The sequence below is a fragment of the Balaenoptera acutorostrata genome, chromosome 16 (genome assembly GCF_949987535.1).
Source record: "Balaenoptera acutorostrata chromosome 16, mBalAcu1.1, whole genome shotgun sequence".
Lineage (NCBI taxonomy): Eukaryota > Metazoa > Chordata > Mammalia > Artiodactyla > Balaenopteridae > Balaenoptera > Balaenoptera acutorostrata.
The window spans coordinates 26,464,409-26,482,863 of NC_080079.1; the positions used below are offsets into that span (position 1 = coordinate 26,464,409).

Sequence of the window (18,455 nt, forward strand, 5' to 3'; positions counted from 1 at the left end):
GAAGAGTCTAGGCCAAGATAAACCTCATCATACACACTGGAGCCCAAGCAGCTGAGTGCACGCACAGTCTTCACATGAAAGACAGCAATAGTCCTTCCAAGTCTCACAAGTTCCTGAGATACTTGGCAAGAGCACTTGTCATGCAAACCTTCCCACCACTGAAAAATGTTTATTAAATGTCCACTCTTTGAGAGAGGGTTTGTACCAAAGGTAATCTTTAACTTGTGGGTATACATATTTTGAAGCAAGTAACTTCATTTTTGGACCCACTGCCCTCAAGTCAATGATGTAGCAGAATTGCGGCAAGGAAGCTGGCTTCGTCTAAAATTCCTGCCATGTGTTGGCCTACTGTTTGGGTGCTTCACAATCACTCATACCCTAGCAGGAAAAGCACTCTGACAAAGAACTCCTGTTACCGATCCCCCCCTTGCATCCTTAGGCCTCACAATCATCTACCAGGGGAGATGGCATGCCACCAGAATGTCACAGAGAGGCACTATAACCATTGCTTTGTTCTGGGACTTTTTGAAAGAGCAGAGATGTGAGGACCTCAGGGAAAATGATACAACAATCATACAAAGAAGCCCAACGTTTATTAGCCATCTCATGTAATTCAACTTTTTGGCTTTAATAAGGAATCATCTCTCTATTAAACTGAATTACCTTCAAAAAGTGTGCTTTCAGAAATCAACTCCAGGCTACAAAAGGGTCGTTCAGTTTGTACCAGTCATTTTCTCTACAAGACCGTCTGATCACTATCTGTGTCCTCAGAAGTGCTGAGTCGAGAAGAGGCGCTGGGGAGCATAATCTGTTAGACGGAACAGAAACCCCAGAGCTTTTATCATGATACAGCTTAGAAATGAACTGACGTGTGGGCAACCCCATGGATGCAGAGGGAAGGCTTAGGCAAATCTCATCTTCACAATAGGAAAAATCACCTTTATTTCCCTTGGAGAGTTTCCTGATTTGAGCTCAGGACTCATCTAGACAAAGTGAGTAAAGCAGGAAAAACTAAGCAAAGCAGCCAACTGAGAGGAGACGTGCTAGAGAGAGAATTCCTTTCCCAGCACTGCTTGCTGCTTTCTGCTCTGCTTCTAACAGGCTCCCAAGAAGATAATACTTCACTGGAATATAGATCTACCTTGTTCCACTTTCGAGAAATTGGGGGTGATGATTGGGGAGGTGAGAGCACTGGTTAGGTCAGGAAGTGTCTCAGCCAATCTTGTCAGCAGTTCTTCACTAAAATGTCTCCATCCACAGGACTAGTGTAAGTAAAACAGACCGAGAATATCATGGTTAAAACAATATGGTAGGAAAAACAAGGGACCAGTCATCAAGAGGCTCAATTCTCAGAAGAATGTAAAACAGAGACTAAGAGTGGAGGGAAGAAGGATTCCAAAAGAATGTGGTCTAGGAATAGATCACAGAGGGGCCATGAACCTCGACCGGAAGATCTTCAGAGTCTGGTCACATGAGTGAGGAGGGTAGAAGGAATAGAAGGGACAATGGAAGAGGATGTGGCTTATTAGGGAACGTGGGAGGCCCAGTGAATCCTGAAGAGCATCTGACCATGACTCACCACACTCATGCCCAGTGTTTTTAACTTGAGGGTGGACCATCTGTGCCTGCTGCAACCATTCTCCTAGGCTTCCCATCGCAGAGAAGGACCTGCAGAGCCACTTTCATCTTTAAGAGCCAATTGAGAGGCTTGAATGAGGCCTCTGGTCTTGCCTAGGAAAAAACAGCTTAGAGATTTGCCAGCTGAAGTGTGTGTTATTAGTGACTTGAGTGGCAAATGTCTGGGGCAGTTTGAGTGGATAGCCCCAGTATCTTTATCTAAAATGAACTGATGGGGGACAGATTACAATCTTCGAAAAAGAGAACACACCCCTGGCATTGGCTGTACCAGGCTGGAAGTTGGAGGCTCAGTTCTAGCACCCGCTTCTCTTTTAACATAAGACTCGGTGGTGTACATCCAAAGGAAACGCCCTGCTGTGTTGCCATGCCGGCCACCAATCCCAGCTTTCCCACCAGGCAGGGGACGGAGGCCAGTGTTGCATAGGTGACAGGGGAAAGAGGGAACACACATTCGCTAGAAGGGTGAACAGAAATCATTTATCTAAACAGAATAATAGAAATGAACAAAAACCTTTTAAAACAATCACAAAATTTACAAATAAATTGATACAAAATAAATAGGAGAGATTGTAAATCTACAACATCATTTGAATTATAAAATGCATTCATTATGACAATCAGCTCATGAAACCTATACATGTCATTTGTGCTTATTTAGGTTTATATACACAGCTCTGGATACTGTGTTCAGAAAACTTCACTGCTACAAAGCATGAAATGTACACTATGATACAGTGAGTAAAGGCTAAGGAGGATGGAAATCAGACTCAAAGCAGGGTCTTAATTTGAGGCGCCAAGGCAGTGTTGGCATTGGGCCTCAAAACCAAGAAAAGGCATATTAGAAGCCCAGGTGGGCAGGCAGCTTCCATGGTCCAGAGAGATGGATTCTGCAATCCAAGGTGGGAATTAGAGACCATCACTGTTGTGGGACCAGGCCACCAACCTGGCTTGGGAGTGTGGGAGTGAGGAAGGAGGCTCTGGCCTCACAGCCACGCTGTACCATTACCCAGAGAATAGACCCAGTCACCAGGAAACCACCTCTAAAAATTTCACGGAGGTACTTGAGAGGCCCTGCCATGAAGTAAAGACCTGCCTCCATCCTCATCTCAAACACTTGCCATCAGGAATAGAGGTGGGCCCAATAAAAGGGGCCGGGACACAAGGACCAACATAAGAGCAGCAACCTGTTTAAGACAAAAGCAAAACCGCTCCTTCTCACCCACTTTAAAAGACAACAGAACCCTAGGCTCCATGGATGAGGGGCTCCAGAACAGATCTCATCTTAGTCATAGACGATGTGCTAACAGTAGAGGCATATGTACATAATAAATAATAATATAAAATAAAGCATATACATTTGTGGACTTAAAAGAACTCCAGAAACAAGAAAAGTCAACGGACTGACACACTCCACCTTCACAGTAGACTTTAGACACGGGGAGTAATGAATCAGGAGCGAGGCTGGGGCTCTCTGGGGAACAAGAGTCCTGAGGCCTTATTTTCTCCCTCTCCCTTCTGCTCTGGGAGCCTGAAACCAGCTGTTTATATCCAAGGGGCCTGGGCCTCCAACAAAAAGGGCAGGCACTCAAGGCCCACCAGGTCCATTTGATAGTTCTCTGCAGGGTGAGTCTGAAGAGGAAGCTGGCCCCAAAAGAAATCACTTCTCGAGTGAATCCATGTTGGTCAGATGTGGGCAAATGTTGGAAGATACCCTGCCAAGTGAGGCAAAACAATACTCCCAGTCATTCTTCCAATTCGTTTATGTTTAATACCCAGTGGGTATTGAAACTTGAAAATGTGTACTCACTCAAGTCTTATAGTATGTGTTGGATCTATGTACATATAAACCTCGGCATACAAAGTCCTAGAACTTTACTCTCTTGCCACTTAGAACCTTTGTTTCCATGTTGCTTCAAGTACAGCCTGATACTTAAAACAATTCTTCTGAGATGACATCAGTGGCTCTAGCCTATACAGTGAGAAAGCTTACTTGAGCCAAGCCAACCACAAAGGTCTGAAAAGCAAAGACATTCCCCAGCCCAAGACAGTGGGAGGAAAGCTGCTCCAAGCTCTGCAGCTGCTGTGAACTGCCATCTTGCTCCTGTTCTTAGGGCTGACCAGGGGCCCTGGCATCTTCAGGCAGGGCAGAAGGAAAAGCAGCATGTAAGCACTCCCTGCAGGAGGGGTGCCCGCACGTACTGGAGGAGGAAGGCCCACTGCCACAGCCTTGAGCAAGCTTGGTGCGCGTGCCCCACACATCCGCAAACCGAGGCAAATGAACGTCATCCTAGAATCCTCTGAACTCATCTCTCCTATCAGCCCACGCAAATACAAAAGAAACGTGGAAAGATAAAAATTTGCAAATGGCCCTGAGGTATAAAAATCCACTGAGTAGGTTGCTCACTGATCCATTTACATGGGAAAAGTTTCTGAATCCCCAGATCACTTCCATATTGAACTCTCTAAATCCCTCCTAATTCTGGGCTAACCTGCAACCCACCAAGATGCCCTTGCTGGACAGAAGCACCACTAGTCCAGAGGCCGGAATAGAACCACACCTGACCCAGGACAAGAGCCTGTGTCCTCAAGGAAGAGAGTGAGCACTGGTGCCTCAGAAGCCTCCACTCCCTGAACTGCCAGCTCAGCCTCGCAGTCTTCAACGCTCTGCAAGAAAAACCGTCTCCGGGATCAAAGCTGAGAGGGGAACAGTTCCTGCTCTCGTGCTAGCAAGGAGCTTGTGTCATGTGACATGCACAAGCCAACCCTCCCTGGTGGCCTCCTGCTTAGAATCCCAGGGAACAAGGTGAGCACCTTCCTGTGCCAGCCCAGGTGAGTCCTCTGCCTGGGCCGGGCCCTGGGAAACACTGGAGGAATCCTGGTCTCCTGGCCCAGGAAAGGCAAAGATGGTCAGATCCCTGGCTGGTTTTTCAGAAGATGACAGGGTTGGGTTTTGTTTTTGTTTTTGACCAGCCAGGACACAGATGCAACTGGCCAGGGCCTACTTAGGTCTGCTCCTCAACCTGAGGTAATTTGAGGACAGAAGTTCATGGTCCCTGCTAAGCCCAAATTCCTGTTGCTTCATTTCCTAAGGGAAATGCAATTCTACTTGTATCTAGCACTATTTTCCTAGACTTGGAAAAGCTGGACCTTTAGTTGTATGGTACTGGGGATAGCACAAGTAAATATATTCACAGTTAATGTTCCATATTAGTGTGAAGTTTTGCATTCAACATATGCACAAAAGCTCCTTGAAATATTAGAAAATGGCAAGATGCCCTACTCCTCCCACTTGGGGAAGACAACCCTGTCAGCATGGGCACTGAGCTCTCTTCCAGAAGTGAGGTGAGGAAGGAGGGGAAAAAAGAGTTACATGGGGTGCCCTTTCACATTCAAATTATGTCAGAACCAAGGCTTAAGCTAGTTGATTAACATCCCAGTTTCCATGCACAAATCTTAAGGTTCTGTTTTCCTAAGAGTTTAAACATATGATTTTAGACTTGCCTGATGCATGTGAAACAGAGAATTAAAGGGAGGGAACCTCTAAAGCAGTAGGAAGAAAGTCTCCCTCACTTATGAAGAGAAAGCAGATTGTCCCAGGAACACTTGGATACTAGGAATCCAGTTCCAGGAGGAACCTACGGGATGCCAGAGTGGCTGCTTAGGAGCAGGAGGAGGCCCGGTCTGGTCCCTCAGAGCCAGGGCTGGCAGCAGGGGCCACTGAAAAGGAGAGCGAGGCCCTGGCCTGACAATGGGACTCCCACAGAATTCAGGACCCCGGGCCCTGTGTCTGCTCCACAGCCCACTCGCCATCCACGCTTACAAAGCCCGCAGCCCTAGGAGAGGACAATCCACCAGTAGTGCTAAGGACTGGCCGCTGCATATCAAGATCTCAACTATTTGATGGTCTTTCTCTGCCTTGCTCCTGTTTACTTAGTAGACATGAACTGCACAGACCTTCCCCAGATCATTCTCCTGCTGCCCCACAGAAGCCATGAGCCAGCATTTCTCCTTCAACAGCCTAAAGTTAGTTTCTAGAAGGAAAGTGGGGGGCCTGAAAGACGAATCTGTCGCCACTCAGACATTGAGTGTTACCATCTGAAGGGTCTTGAGCCTTCCCCAAAGCAGATCTAACTGTAGCCAAATGGTAGCCTTCATTCCTTCAGGGACCAGACAGGACTTATTTGGGATTCCCTGTTGTTATAAAACAGTGTGAAAAATCAAAGGTAAAGAGTAGTTTATAGAAAATAAATACGAACTTGAGAGGCTAAAATTTCGTCCTCCAGGAGCCCTACTGCAAAGCCCCCCTGTGCCAGCTCCTTTATAGAGAGGACTTTTCAAAAAGCCACACACTGAGCAGGTAAGACAGTATGGAAACGTTAACCATTTCTCCCTGAAGTCAAGGAGCCAGCAGCTGGAATCCTCTCAAAAGGGCTTTAGGATTCACAGAGCAGCAGTGGGGCTCCAAAAAAGATCCAGCACAGTAACAGTGATTCCGGAGGCTCCTTCCAGTAGCAAGGCGCCCGGAGATGGACTGCGTGTGGAGAGGCAGATCAAAGCAGATAGGCCAGGGGAAGCTGACGGGCGAAGGTCCAGGAGGCCAGAGGAACCACGGCTTGGCAGCCCGGCTCCGCCAGACCACAGGGACGGCACTGCTGTCCCGGCCCAGAGCGTGGCGTGCTGGTTGGGGCAGAAGCCTCCTCCCCCAGCAAGGCCCAGGTTTCACTCTGTTACAGGGAACTCTCTCTCTCATTTCTGCGCCCGCTACAGATAATCCCAGTTCCCGTGTCATGTCATACTGACGTTGTGCTCAGCTAGACGCATCTTAAGAAAGTGAGACCTTTACACTTGGATGGGTTTGTTTATAAAAGCAAATACTCACAGTACAGGGTCCCACTAACGTCAAGCTCCGCGGTGGGAGCACCCTCCCACGGTGCTGTGATCTGGGTGCCAGCAGCAGGCCACTCAGCCCCTTGAGGGGGCACCCGGTGACTTCTACCAGGTGAGACCATACTTCCCTCACTAAGGGGCACGGCACCTTCTGAGGAAGATGCTCCAGGACCAACATCCCAGGGGAGACACTGCGCCAGGTGCGCACATGACACTGGAGCCACCGAGCTGCTCACCGGGAGGCAAGCCCAGCGTGTTGCTGGTTCTTTCCCAACCGCAGCTCCCACCCGCCAGCGCCCAGCCTGGGGTGCACAGTCCTACCTGGAGGAAGGAGAAGAAACTGCCGCTTAGCCCCAGGGCTTCCCTTCGTGCAGTGAGACCCAGTGGAGAAGATGCTATCTTCTCGCCTAGTGACTGGACGCAGCGAGGACTGACAGGTCTACATGAAAACTGTGGTCAGTAGGAAGTCATTTCAGTGTACGAATGTTGCCGACAAAATGCACATATCCCTTGGGTTAACACTTAAAACACAGATAAGAGAGTTAGGAATTCAGTCACTCAAGAAATACCTCCTGACATTAATTTCACTACACGTGATGAATTTGATAGTAAAATAAGACAGAGACACACATGAAATGGCCACAACACACATTTGGTTTCTCAATCCCTGTTTGGGGCCAAACTGACCCGGGCTGTACGGGCAGCCTCTCTGGCGTGGGCCACGTCTGAGGCGGGAGACACAGAGGTCCTCAGGCGGGGACACAGCCACTGCTGGGCCCCGCAGGCCCAGGGACAGAGGGGAAGAGGGCAGGTGCCGGCAGTCCCCAGTGTTCCCTCCTTTAGACACATGGGTCTAGACGTGCCTTCTCGGCAGGGCGCACAGAGCACAGCTGGAAGGTCCGACTCCTTTTCTGACAATGACATACATCCCAGCGGGAAGGGCAGGAGCGTGGACTCCACACCACGAGTTTACTCGAGGGCCCTGTGGAAGATTTCCATTTGGCATCTGTGTAGCAGCATCTTGGGTTAACGAGCAAGGACGGGGCGGTGGGTGACGGCGCTCTGTAAGTTGGGGCGGAAGAGGCCTGGCTGAGCTGGAGATCCCAGGCTGTGGGAATGTTGGGGTGAAGCCACCTCGCCTCTTGCAAAGATAAACCATAGGTTTAAAATTCATTAACATTCATTTTGGTGATAAAAATTCCTTAGAGTGGGAGCAAAATCACATTCCAAGCAAATGTTAAACCTTTCTGAGGGAAAGGGACACCGTTAAACATTAACTTAAAACAACACTGAGCTCAGAGAGGCTGCGGGTCCCTGTGCAGGCTCCACCCTGCAGGGCCAACAGCCTGGGCAGGTCTGTGTCATTCATCCTTGAAGTTCGACAGCGACACCCACTGGGGCACAGAGGAAGGGTGCCCCTCCCTGGGGCGGGGGCCAAGGAAGGCCACTGGAGGGACAAGTCCATCCTTCTAAGGTTACATCATGGGGTCACAGCAGAGTTCAGACAGAACAATTTAAAACTCTGCAAAAGACACTTTTTAAAAACATGATCTCTCGGAAAAAAATAAATCGCAACAATTTTCAACTTCATGCAAATCAAGGGAGGAGGAGAGTGGATAATGATAAAAGGTACAGCTGAAAAAATAAACATGATTCTATTTGGGCGGAAGAAATTCATCTCCATAATCTCGAATGCCACGCCCTGGCTGTCGATTTTACGTCTCCAGTTTCCATTCCTGCCCTCTCCGGCCTCCTCTGCTGCTTCCAGGAAGGGGACAAAGTCTTTGGTCTCAGGATGGTGCAGGATGCAGCATGGCACACAAGCGCACACTAATGGGATTCACGGTCAGACGCGGAGGCCGAGGCCGGTGCTCTAGATGGCGCCTTCGCTGTGCAGGCTGTGGTTGGCCTTGCTGTGCGTCACACAGTTCTGTTCGTTGAGCAGGTTGGCCGTCTCGTCTGGCAACCCGTCGTGCAGCTCCGTAAGAGTCAATTCAATTTTAGTGTTTTCACTGTCTGAAGACTGAGGAGTTTTGTCCATCCGGGATGCCATCAAGGCATTTTGGTATTGCTGTCTTGAGATCTGAGGCCAGGAGATGGTACAGAAAACAAACCGAGATCATGTTTATTTTTAGGCTCTCTTGTCTCCACATGGTATTTATTACACCTTACATCCCCCGAAGGGCCCCTAGCAGTTGCTCTAGAAGAAAACCATCCTTGAGTATAAACTGAGCCACTTTTTAAAGTTCAAGTTGATTCTAGTGAACAAGTCACTTTTTGCTGATGTATAAGCCATTTCCAAGTTCTGTCTCGACATTTCACAGAGACTAGAAAATGGCTTCCATCAGCTAAAGCTGGCTCATCCCCCCAAAGCTATCTTTATTTCAGCCTAAGAAAAGAGGCCCGTCTCTCATGAAGACCGGCTGGAAATGTTTACTCATTTTCTCACCCCCTCCAGCTCTTGTTCCCTGAAAAAGCCACATTTGACTTGGCAGCTCACTGGACAGAGCCAAGGAGACCGATGTTCTTCCCCAGCCGGAGTCAGGGCACAGGAGCTGGAGGCAGGGCGCCTGCAAAATGACCAAGGCAGGCTCGGCGCAGAGGCCGCAGAGCCAAACGCTCTCGGTGGAAGCTGACCGCCACCTGCCGGGCCCTGCCAAGCCATTGTCTCCTCTTACCTTAACAAACTGGAGATCGGAGAGGGCCCGCACCGAGTAGTCAGGGATGTAGACTTGGAGGAACGAAGAGCTGAGCTGATTGTTGCTGCTCCCCAACGTCGGCGTTATCGCATCGATCCGGTCACCGCGACTGAGAGAGTCCGAGTGATTCAAGCCGCATGGGCGAGGAGGTGACTTGTTTTCACCTGGAAAGGGAGAAAAAACCCAACCGCCTTTTAAGTGAGGTAGATGCAACTCAAAGCTCTTTATTTTCCCAATAATAATGAATAGACAAGCTCAATCAACTTATACCAGACGCCTCGGCCATGCAGCTCAGCTGCAGGGTCTCCTACAGCAGGCTCACGGCTTCTCCTGCAACACGTTCCCAGCCCCGTCCACACCAACAGACCCAATCCTCCGAGTTTCCAATAGCAAAGACCCCGTGGCTGCACACTGTGTCAGGAGCACAGGCCGGGGAGGCGAGGTCCGAGACACAGAAGCTACTTGATACGAAACATGGGCTGTAAGAAGGCAGCACTGCATTATTTTGCCAGAAGCAAAAACAAAGGACTCTTGAGAACATTCATAAATCAGTACATGTTTTTAAAGGGATCAAAACGCTTCTGTCTGCTCATACCATACCTGGCAGCCAAACCTGTTATCTTTGCCTGTGACCCCAGTAAAATCCCTGTCAGGCAGCCCGAGGACATCTCAGGATTGTTAAGAACCCTGGAAGACACCAAACCCTGAGACGGTTTGATTAGGTCACCTTAGGTGCTGGAGGAGTCTTCAATGAGATCGACAGTACTCTTTCATTAAAACAAAGTGAAAGGAAATCCAGGTGAGTCTAAGTGTTGCTGCTTTTAGAGGCACGTTCACCATAGCTTCTAATAAATGTCGTTAAAAATAAAACCCACACCCTCGCCAGGGCTTCTTCCATTTTTGCTTTTCTAGTCAAACCTATTGCACAAATATCAACTGGGTGCCCACGCTGAATTGCACAATGTCACAGGATTGAAGGGGACCAATTCTCCCACCTGATGGTTGGCTCCTCTTTTCAATGTGTCCCTGACTGGCTCTCGGCTGGTCCCACCCTTCAACTATGGGAAAGTCTGTCATCACAGCCATCAAAATCTGCTTCCCCAACTTCACTCTCCTCCACTCTGTGGAGATCTACTGAGTGCCTTCCATTCCTCTGCTACTTGGAATAGCCCTTAAAAGTCTGAAGACAGTTAAGTCTCTTCCTCTCTGGGCTAAATGATTCAACTGTTCACCTCACATGTTTTATCCCCCCCACTTACCCCATCCTGACCATTGTCTGAGAGTCCATTCAGCAAACGTCCCTCTTTTTTTTTTTTTTTTTAGGCCACGCCATGCTGCATGTGGGATCTTAGTTCCCCAACCAGGGATCGAACCCGTGCCTCTTGCATTGGGAGTGCAGTGTCTAAACCACTGGACCTCCAAGGAAGTCCCAGCAAAGTCCCTCTTAAAATATGACATGCAGAACAAAACATGGCAAGTACTCAAGGAACCTCATATGGCGAGTCCCCTTTCTCCTAAAATTTTCATGTAACCACTTTCCCTACAATTTTCATGTCATGAACCAATTTTCCATTGTTAGTCAAAATTAAACTCAATAGCAGTTCCTCTTGTTGCTTCCACTTATCTACGAGAACAAGGCAAATTAATTTATCAGATGCTTTCTATTTAGCAGATGACCCAACTTTGATCAGATGACCCAACTTTGCTAAGCCTCAGAGTCCCTATCTGTAAAAGGCGAACAGTAATAGCACCCACCTCGTAAGGTCTTATGGAGATTCAAAATGAGATAAGGTATATAAAGTGCTTAGCACAGCGTCTGACACCCAGTAAGTGCCTGATAAAGGAGGCTTGTTAACATTATTATATTCTTTCCCATAAGTGTCATCCCAGACCTCTCCACCACACGCCTACCCTCAGGATCAAGCTACTCTGTACTTGTGATAACTTCCCACAGGCTGATGGATGGAACAGTCTGTGAAACAAGGGATCCCACTGTATCCCTGGGCTTTAGCCCCAAATCTACAGACACTTCTGAGATGGTGTTCCCTTCAGTGGGTTACAATTTAAGGTTATAAAAACAAAACGTTTAAAGGGCAATTTTCTTATTGATCAGACCCTGTGCATGGCCAGATCACCGTCTGAGGCCTTAGGCAGTGCTTCTCAATCTCCTGTTATTTTCTCCTGAGGAGGATTACAGGGCAACTTCTCTGGTCTCCGAAAGTATCTAGACTCCCAGTCAGCTTCCTCTCAGCCCACTGCCCTCTGTTTTCTGAGAGATGAACCCTCTCCTTTGCCAGGAACCCGCTGCCTGGCATCACAGCCACAGTCTGGAGCAGCAGACCGTTTTCCAGAACCTCTTCTGCAACTCGACAGGAACCAGCACAGTCACCTTTCATCGGCGTGTGGGGAGATGTGCGAGTCTTCATACCAAGGAGAACAAAGACTTGAAGTGGCCACCTCCCAGTGCAGGTCATGTTTTGTTGTCAAATTTATGTGCCAAGGTTTTATGACAATAATTATGAAAAAGACTTTCAATTTTAATTCCTCTTATGCCTTCTCAGAATTGTTTTCTTTGTTTTTTTGTCTTGGCTTATTTTATTCATCCTACCTAGGGATCCTTTCATTTGCTAGTAAGCTAGAAAGACACAATAAAGAAACATTCCCAGCCTCCTCCCTGAGAGCCACCAGGCACCGTGTGGAACTGGCTGGAAATCACTGGTGTAGCTCAACCCCCATTTATCAGGTATCATATTACTGTAATGCCAGCACCTCGAAGGCCTGGACCCACAAAGTGGATTTTCTCATTACTAGATCAGATGGAATGGGCAGAACTAAGAAATCTCTAAGTTCTACGGAAAAAGTAAGACACAAATGACATTTCCGTGAGTTTCGGCCAGAAGTCACTTTACTTCAGCATCTGTGACATTTTAAATTGGTAGCAGAGGCCAGCAAATAAAATGGGGAGGAAACAATACATACATATAAATACATATTTATGTATACATATATGTGTATACATGTATATTCTGTCTGCTGATTTGATTCAAATAGCCCCATGAGTAATATCTTATGCCCAAACACCCGCAATTTTTTTTAAGAGCAAAGACCTGAGGGAATATTAGCTTCTTTCTAAGACAAGTATTGCCTCCTTTGCCGAACATCCGCATTTTAGAGTTTTGCAGAAACTGGATTATGAAATGCAAATCTCATCAGTCAGATTTTAAAATATAAGCTGTATGGAACAAAATAAATACAGAAAAGTTGTACTACCAAATAGGAAAGCCCAGCAATTTTAATTAAAGAGAGATTAAACCTCTGCCTTTCTTTTTTAGCAGCTGGACATATTAGCCAGGCATGACCATACTCTCCTGCAGGGCAATAATCAAGCAGCTCGTTAGGAATGTGCACAGTACTAATTTCAGAACAAAGAGAGCGAGACAGGAGAAGCGGGGCCACCTGCCCGAGGAAGGGTGGAAATACATGCACCTCGTTCACATGGATGCCACAAAAAGGACCAAAGAAACAGAGATTTGGGGGCCTCACCAAGAAAAGTTCATAGTCCTTCAGCCTTTTGGCTGAATGTGTTCTGCGGAAGAATCCTCAGGTTTGGGGCCTCTGCAAATTCCATGCACCATGACTTTGCTGAGGTCACCAAAAGACCAAAGGGCACCCTCGCAAATCCAAGGTCAGCAGTGTGGATGGGTCACGCAGGGAACCCATGTCAGACCCACTCTCCCCTTCCCAGTTTCAAGATTCCCTTCCCATCTCCCAAACCCTTTGCGCATCTGTTGTGGGCTTATGCTGTCCTGGATAGCTCACTATCAGTCACAGAACCATGGAATTTTAGAGCTCAAAGAAGAACTGAAAATGGCCTTGACCAAATAAAGGGAGCAGACCCGGCCAGCCGGGCTTTGGTGGGGTCAACGGAGGCGATCAGAATTATGAAAAGGAAACATGCAGAATTACCTGGAGAACCTGCTGCTAACAACTCTGTTCTGCTGACAACAAAGGTACGAGACAGGGACAAAGGAACTGAAAAATGGAGAAAAACAGGGTGAGACCATGTCAAAAGGCAAGAAAGGAGCTCTCTGTAATCAGGGGACAGGAGTGGATACCTGTTCTACCCATAGGAGCGTTCAGTTCCGGAAATGCAGAAGCCTATATGATATTAATAAAAGTCAACTGAACACACACTGCTTTCCAGGAAGAGGAATCTAGGGAGGCTGAAATCGGGAGAAATCCTACTCACACGCTGCTTTACTAACCTAGAAATCTCTTAAGCCAGTAAATACCCCATTGCAGTTTATAGCTCAAAACGTGCTCTTAAGGACTTCAATCACAGCTAGCCACGCAAAAGGGGAGCTTGATTCATCAACTGCCCCAAGAGCGTGACCCAAGCTGCCTGTGCCAGCACCTCGATACCTGTTCACTGCACAGCCTACAGCGTCCCTATCTGTGGCAAAAAATTATTCAATTCATTTACATTCTTAATTGGTCTGATTGTAACTTTGACCAGATGCTTTGAAATTTCACAGTATTCCATAGCAATTCAAAGTATTAGAGGAAGGTAAATAAAGAATATCATATACAGATTTCCTGGGAATGGCAGACCAAAGTCAATCAACATGCCCTACCAGGCAGGGGTCATATTTTCTGGGCAGGTTTTTTTTTTTTTTTTTTTTTTTAATTGAGGTATAATTGACAAATAACTGGGCCGGTCTTGATAACTGATTACTGTAGGGTCTTCCTAGGCAATCAACATTAATAAATAGAAACATTATCTTGGGATTACTGTACTTATTATTGCATCTCAATGAATATACAAAATCCCGAATCCTCAATGTAAAGTCAAGTAAAACGCTGGACCTTTAAGTAAATAAGATGCCGTTAATGAAATTCCCTTCCTTCCGAGCATTTCCTACCACATTAGGTAGGAAATTGCAGCCCCACACACTTCCTATATGGAAGGCCTGCTCTTCAATTCCTTTCCTGAATGTGATTTACCCTATATAAATCCATGGTTTAATATGAACTGGGCTAATATTTAGGGTTCAAGAACTAGTGATGCATAAAAATGTACAAGTTACTCCTCTAGCTGTCCTTTCAAAGCCACCTTACATACCTGATTCTGCTAACCCGGGGCAAATTTGAGGGTGGTTGCCAAGCAATAGTCACAATCTCAACACCTACTCGTGTTATACAAACATTTCCTCTTGTGCTTTAAAGGTGACAAAGTACTGTGTGAGTATCATCACATTCTATTCTTCTAACAGCCACAGGAGGTAATCTTATACCCTTTTAATAACGAGGAAGCCAAGGGCCTTTCTCAGTCAGATAACCCATAAGTGGAACTCAGGCTGTCTCCGAGGTCTTCTTGGCCTAGTTAAGAATCTCCCCGTCCTGTCACTAGCAGTGAAAACAGAAGATCACCTTGAAGTTGACAGCAGACACCTACTAATTAAGTGGGGTTAGACAGGCTTGTGTTCACACTGGGTGCTAGACAATGGGGACACTGGCCCATGTGACTCAAAAGCCTGCACCAGGATAGTGAGCAGATGCATCGGGGACAGGGGAGGTTTAGAAATATCGGAGAATTCTTGACATTTCCCTGGTTTTCTAACTGTAACATCTCTGGGTGCCTGAGACATTGTGTGAAGCAGTAGATGAGGGCCAGTGTCACAACACAGACTTGTCTGCAGGTGTCCCCTCCCCCTTTTGAGACTGGTTTTCAGAAGTGACAGCATTCTTTTAGGATCGGCTTTTTTAAAGTTTGAGGTTTATAAAAGGTTATTTCCTAGCACAGCATGTCGTTTGGTATTTTGGCCACAAGGTGGTACTGCAGCCCCTGTTTACCTGCCTGCCAGCGGGGATAAGGTAGCAAAGCAAGTGGTGCAAAGAAGAACCATTCAAGTCCCATCCCAGAGGTGAGCCAAGTTCCTACTAGAACAGACACCGCTTTCTGGCATCTTGTGCTCAGAGCACTAGGTCGATACCCCGTGGCACACCCAGCCTTAGTTGGCTGACTTTAACTGGCCAGCTCTCTAGTTGAGAAGAGCCGGCTATAGGCAATGGATATATATTAAAACCTCAACTATCCTCAGAAAAATGCAAATTGAAAAACGTCCAGAATAGTTAACATCTAAAAGAGTCAACAGTATCAAGTGATGGATATCGAGCCACTGGAACCCCGGTCAGCACGGGCAGGAGTGTGACTGCCTCAGCCACCCTGGGAAACTGTGGGGCTGCAGCTATTAACGCCGACCCCGCCATTCCCCTCCTACACATACACCCAACAGAAGTGTCTTCACCAAAGGACGCGGACGGTGTCACAGACACACAATTCGGAGTAGCCCCCAAACAGGAAACTACTCCAGTGTCCATCTGCAGTGAAAAGAATAAATGCATTGCTGTATATTCATACCATGGAACACTGTACAGCAATGAGAAGAAACAGAGTATAAGCTCACACAGCAGTACAGATGAGTGTGACCAGGACAACACTGGGTAAAAGCCGCCAGACTCAATGCAATATGTCCTGAATAATTCCATTTACCTGAAGTTCAAAAAGAGGCAAAACTAGTCAATGCTTACAAGTCAAGACAGTGGTTACTTTGGGGAGATAGTGACTAAAGGGGAGGGTGGGGCGAGGGTTCTCTGGGGTTGGTGATGTTCTGTCTCTTGATCTGGGAGCTGGTTTACACAAGAGAGTTCAGTTTGCGAAAATTCATGGAGGTATATATGTATGATGTGAGCAGTATTTTTTGTATACATTATACACTTCAATAAAAAGTTCAAAAAGTAAATAAACAGGGTTAGCCGGCAGGTACAGAAAGATGACAGTACAAGGGCGTTATTTCCTAAAACCTAGCCCTGCCCTGAGGCTGAGAAGGAAACTCACCTGGGGAGGCTGTAAGGGCCATTACACCATAGTATGAAAAAGCACTGGCTTCAAACTTCATACCTTCTTTCCCAGCTTCTACTTCCACTTTCCCCTGTGAAAAGAAAAAAGGGAGCATGTTCAGTCCAATTACATGAATTTCTTTGCAAACTCTATGCAAGATTTAGTCCTTCCTCAGATTTTTGTCTAAACTCCTTTCCCAACAATCCCAAGGAAGTAAAAAAAAAAAAAAAAAAGGCCTCAGATAATCTTTCCCACTTAGATGGAGGAGAGGGTTAATTCATCTTAAATATGAAAAATTGGATTTAGCTGGAGATGCAGAGGTGAAAGTAGTGTGATGTTTAATTTCCATGAGTCCACTCAATATTTCCCAGCATCCCAGTTCGTGGGTTCTTTGAGAGCCCTCCCAGTAACTGAAAGATGGGGCTCTTGTGTTCCACCCATGGGACAAACGCTGAGAAGGTGCTCAGTGACGGTCACCCAAGCAGTTCCACGGGAGCCTGAGTCGGAGCAGAGTCAGGGTCAAGGGCCAACATGGTTTGTCACCATGAAACAGGGAGGACCAAACTGGCTCCCAGCGGCAGAACTCCCTCTTATCTCCCTAGCATGGGTCCTGACCAACCGAGCAGACACGTCACAGGCCAATCCCTGGTCATCCAGACACTCCAGAGGCACTGGGACACCATGGTACTTCTCGGCAAAGCACCTTAAGAAACCTCGTTCCATCAGGACAAAACCTCTTCTAAGGTTCTCCCTTTTCTTTCCTTCCTCTAACTTGACTACAGCTTCTTCCCTCTCATCATCTCCTCTGGGACACACTGTGCCTTATTCATCCCCCTAGCCTTACGGTTCACCATAATCCTTTTCTGGGCTACTGGAAAACCCTCATAAGCAAGTTGCATTCTAGATTTCCAAGCCAAGGGTCAGAACAGCTCTTGCTCACCTTACCTATAATTATTGCCTCTCTAGTAGGAGGGTACGTTTATGGTGCATCCTTTACAATGGGTAAACAAAAATTAAGCTACCATTTATTGAAGAGAAACTGTGCTGACAATTCACGTTTATTAATCCATTTAATGCTCACAACTCTACGAAGCAGACACAATTACCACCCTCTTATAAATCAGGAGAGCAGGGCTCAGAAAGATGAAGTAACCGAAGAACAAACTCTTCACCAATGTGCTACACTGTGCCACCTATGAACGCAAACTCCATCACTGTGATCACTCCCTATTATTCTATACCAAATTCCTGGTTATGGAAGCCCTTTCTCAAAATTCTTCTTCAGAAAACTATCTGTTGTCTCTCTTTTGGGTTTTCCTTCACTCAATGGAAAATATTAGTTTTATCAATCTCCAACCAATTCTCTTGCTATAATATAAAATCAACCTGCAAACCAATAGGCACTAAAAACCCTGACCATGCAGGGTCCTCAGGAGAGGCTGTGCAGCCTTGTGAAAAGATAGCCCTTGCTTCTCCAAGAGCACACAATCCAGAAAAGGGGAGAGCACATGAAACTCAATGATGCAAGGCAGTAAACAAAAATTCTACACGAGGAAAAAGACAAGAATATAAGGAGTTCAGAGAGAAAAAAATGACTTCCTGTTCTTGTATAAAGATACATTTTATACAGGAAGGAAAATCTGAGGAGGAGTAGGATTTGAGCCAAGGGAAGGGAACAGTGTTGAGGAAGGTCAGAGGTGGGTGGCAGCAGACTTCCAGGCTCAGTGGGTTTGCCAGGAAAGGAGGGGAGATGGGTTTGGAAAAGCACTTTGGTGAGCAGGTCAGACTGCGGAGCTCCTTGAAGGATGGGCTAATGAGGTCAGGTTCTTGAGCAGAGGAATACGGTTTCAGGAAGATCAAGTCTAGACATACACGAGAGCAGTAACCACAGGATTGGAAGAAAATCACTATGAGAGGAGCTACGGATAAGGAATCAACATAATTTGGTGAAACCGTAAGGGAGAAAGAAGCGCAAGGAGAGAGAGGGGGCATCAATAATCACAGAAGTTTGCTCTGAGCAACTTGAAAAACGGGGACCCCATGAGTGGAGATGGAAATGTTGGGAAGGGGATGCATCAGTGATGGGGGCCGGGAAGAGGGGACAAATTCCCTTTAAGAAAACAAGGCCTTTTGAAGAGTCCATCAAAAAGGCTGAAATGGAAGGACGAAGGTCAGGGAAAAGGTCAGAACTGGAGATGGGGGTCTGAGAGAGGAGAAGAGAAAATGAGCAATTACAGCCCTTGACTGGGAGTAGGAGGAGAAAAAGAAACAAATATGGGACCAAAGGGAAAACAGATACAAGTAGAACCGGACAACCGTGTCACCACAGA

General features: G+C 46.8%; 1 protein-coding gene across 3 annotated transcripts in view; it reads right to left on the bottom strand.

Moving 5' to 3' along the window:
• Positions 1–18,455, bottom strand: part of CNNM2 (cyclin and CBS domain divalent metal cation transport mediator 2) — a 150,670-nt gene that overhangs the window by 874 nt on the left and 131,341 nt on the right. The window contains exons 5-9 of one of the 3 annotated variants that reach the window (XR_009005651.1): positions 16,123–16,216; positions 13,191–13,256; positions 9,204–9,388; positions 6,847–8,608; positions 664–808 (exon numbers count right to left, since the gene is read on the bottom strand). Coding sequence is in view for 2 of the 3 variants with exons in the window: in XM_057530834.1 (XP_057386817.1) it covers positions 8,399–8,608; positions 9,204–9,388; positions 13,191–13,256; positions 16,123–16,216 (555 nt within the window). In the remaining variant the exon portion in view is untranslated. Of the gene's footprint in view, positions 1–663; positions 809–2,100; positions 8,609–9,203; positions 9,389–13,190; positions 13,257–16,122; positions 16,217–18,455 lie in introns of those variants that run through there. The other 2 variants (XM_057530834.1, XM_007187220.2) reach the window with 2 other exon arrangements.